A 3,150-nucleotide genomic window follows, 5' to 3' on the forward strand; every position below is an offset into this window, starting at 1 on the left:
CACCTCTGCTCACTGTTTGTGGGAGACAACCTGATGTACAGAGAGAGAGGCTCAGGGAGAGGCTTCCATGAGGAACCGGCAGAGTCATGCAGCCCAGTATGATGAAACACCTGTGGTACAAGCCAACATTCCCCACCTCAAATCCTCCATTGCCACCTCCCTGGTGCAAGTCCCCTCATTGTTCCCCTGAACTACTGGTATCCTGATTGTGCCTCTGCTTCCACCATTACCCCCTAGTCTATTCTCTACACAGCACCCAGAGGGTTCCTGTTAAAACCCAAATGAATTCCCATCCATCTGCTCAAAAACCTCCAGTGACACACCCCTCACTCAGAGACAAAGCCAAAGTCCTCAACATTACCCATGAAGCATGATCTGGCCTCTCTGACCTCATCTACTACCACCCTCTAATCCAACCACACTGGCCTATGTCCACTCTAGCGCATCCCAGCCTCAGTGCCTTTGCACTGGCTTTTCTGTCTACAGTGTTTTTCCCCACACTTTGACTTCCTTCCTCCCTTCATTCAGATCTTTTTTAAACTTCACTGTCTCAGAAAGGCCTTCCCAGATCACATCACCAAAAGCCCAACCTCCTACTCCCACAAGTCTATCTCCGTCCTGTCCCTGTTTTAGTTTTCTTCACAACACTTTAGTTAACTTATTTTATTGTTATGTGTTTATTGTTGATATGTCTCCAGGAGAATGTAAGCCCCACGAGGGCAGGAATTTATGTCAGTTTAGGTCACAGCTATATCCCCAGTGCCTAGAACAATTTTTGGTACACAGTAAGTACTCAATAATGTTTGATGAATGCATGCCTGTGTAAAACATTTAAAGTAATGCCTATGACACAGCAGATTTTCAATAAATGCTTGCTGAATAAATAAATGAATGAGTAAATGAACCACATTCCATCTTGGGTTCTAAAGCTGCCCACTCCCACCATTCCCCCAACCAGCAGACCTGGGAGCCAGCCATCTGTACCACCACAGAAACTTTATTTACAAACTCAAGTCTGCAGTAAGAGAGGAGGGTATGGGAAAGTGGACAGTGGCAGGGCCAAAAGAACACTACTTCTGCTCACGCCTCCAGACAATGACCATACCGCTGGCATCACTGGAAGCTAGAAGGCTCTCGTCGCAGTTGAAACTGACATCAAGCACAGGTGCACTGTGGCCCTGCAGCTTGTTGACAGCAGCCTTGGCTGCCCGTTCCACATCAAAGAAGTGCACACACATGTCCTCACTGCCCGTCACTGCCCAGATGAAAGAGAGAGGACATCAGAAGGCATTGGGACCACCCAAGTGTGAAGTCTCTGATGTGTTAATGGATTTAGCCTAAGGTGTGAGCTCCCACGGTGGTTTGGAAATCTGTATCCCTAAATGGGAGGTCACTTAGCTGTCTTGGTTCTGTGCCCAGAGCTTGAGAGGTCTAAACTGGGGAGGGGCTGTGTTCAAATTACAAGTATTCTGAGCTGTTTAGAGATATGAGTCTCCACATGAGGTTGTTGGGACATGAGGGTCATGAGGCCCAGAATGTCAAGGCATCAGGTACCCTGATAGCTGAAGCCAGATTAGTGCCAGCCGTGGTCTCTACTCCTCCCCAGCCACCCCAATATTCTAACACTGTGGGACTCACCCACACAGGCCCCCTGGCGGAAGGACATGAGAGGGCAGAAGATGCTGCGCACAGGGTGTGAGCTCTGCTCAATGGGGAAGCTTCTCTTTAGCTGCAGGGTCCCTTCGTTGTCCACCACCCTAAGGACAGGATGAAAAAGTGGGTTAGGATACAGCCTCAGCCCCAGAAGGGAGACCTATGTAGGCCAGTCTTTGTGCTTACCCTGCACTATTATTATTTTCAAAATTCACAAAATCCAGTGTGGAGACAACTGCAAAAACCTGTAAAGTATGACTGATGTGTGAGTTAGTGTCAGTTCAGAAACGGTATCTGGTGATACTGATAGGAAGCCTCTGTAATTTAATCCACTAGTTTTTCTTTCTAAGTGTCACTAAAAAATCCTGGTGTGATGACGGGCACAGAGAAAGAAGCGGCTGAACAAACTGTGACACATCTACACTGTGGAATATGGTGGTGGTTGCTGTTAGCTGCCATCGAGTCGATTCCAACTCATAATGATCCCATGTATTCAGGGCAGGACTGTTCCACAGGATCTTCAAGGCTGTGAACCTTTTGAAAGCAGATCACCAAGCCTGTCTTCCAAGGCACTTCTGGATAGTTTCGAACCACTGGCCTTTCAGCTAGTAGTTGAGTGCTTAACCATTTGCGCCACTCAGGGATTTTGGAATACTACACAGACATTAAAAAGAATAAACTAAAACTATTGCATACAGATTTCCACAAGGTATCATCTGACAAGAAAAATGAGATATGGAAAGGAACACATAAACATAAGGAACCCATTTCTGTAAAGCAAAAATATGTGGGGATATGCATATGCCTAGGACCATATGATAGAAAACAAACTATGGAAAGATACACAAAATTGTTAACATGCTTTAATGGGTCTGCAATAATGGGCTCAAGTGTAGCAACGATTGTGAGGATGGCACAGGACAAGGCAATGTTTCATTCTGTTGTACACAGGGTTGCTATGAGTCAGAACAGACTCAACAGCACCTAACGGTAATTGTGGCAGGGGGAGGGCTAATGTGGCAGGAGGACATAGGAGAGAAAGGAGAGGATCGGAGACTAGGCAAAAAAGCTTAAGAGTATACTTAAATTAAAAATTAAAAGTATGTATATATCTCAAGGGAGCCCCTGGGTGATGCGAAGTTTACATACTTGACAACTAGCCAAGAGGTTGGAGGTTCAAGCCCACCCAGAGGTGCCTTGGAAGAAAAGCCTGGTGATCTACATCTGAAAGATCAGCAATTGAAAACCCTATGGAGAGCCTAGCTACTACTGCCAACATCTCTGAAAGGGATCACCACAGACGGTCCTGAATAGAGTAGAAGAAAAATGTGGGGAAAAAAATTAAGGCCATCGTTAGATAGATAGTGATAAATATTGATTTGGGTGAAGAGAAGGGCAACGTACCAAATGTGAATGACCAGTATGACAGCAATGAGGATGAGAAAGACATAGAGAGGTACATGGGAGGTACAGACAACAAATATGAACCCTTTTGCA

General features: G+C 45.8%; 1 protein-coding gene across 1 annotated transcript in view; it reads right to left on the bottom strand.

Annotated features, from left to right (window-relative positions):
* Positions 1-1,070: 1,070 nt before the first annotated feature.
* Positions 1,071-3,150, bottom strand: part of WDR13 (WD repeat domain 13) — an 11,218-nt gene continuing 9,138 nt past the window's right edge. The window contains exons 8-9 of the mRNA XM_007957900.2: positions 1,639-1,757; positions 1,071-1,255 (exon numbers count right to left, since the gene is read on the bottom strand). Coding sequence (XP_007956091.1) covers positions 1,071-1,255; positions 1,639-1,757 — 304 coding nt within the window. The remainder of the gene's footprint in view (positions 1,256-1,638; positions 1,758-3,150) is intronic.

The sequence above is a fragment of the Orycteropus afer genome, unplaced genomic scaffold (genome assembly GCF_000298275.1).
Source record: "Orycteropus afer afer isolate SDZICR_OR568_19922 unplaced genomic scaffold, OryAfe1.0 scaffold00822, whole genome shotgun sequence".
Taxonomy (NCBI): domain Eukaryota; kingdom Metazoa; phylum Chordata; class Mammalia; order Tubulidentata; family Orycteropodidae; genus Orycteropus; species Orycteropus afer.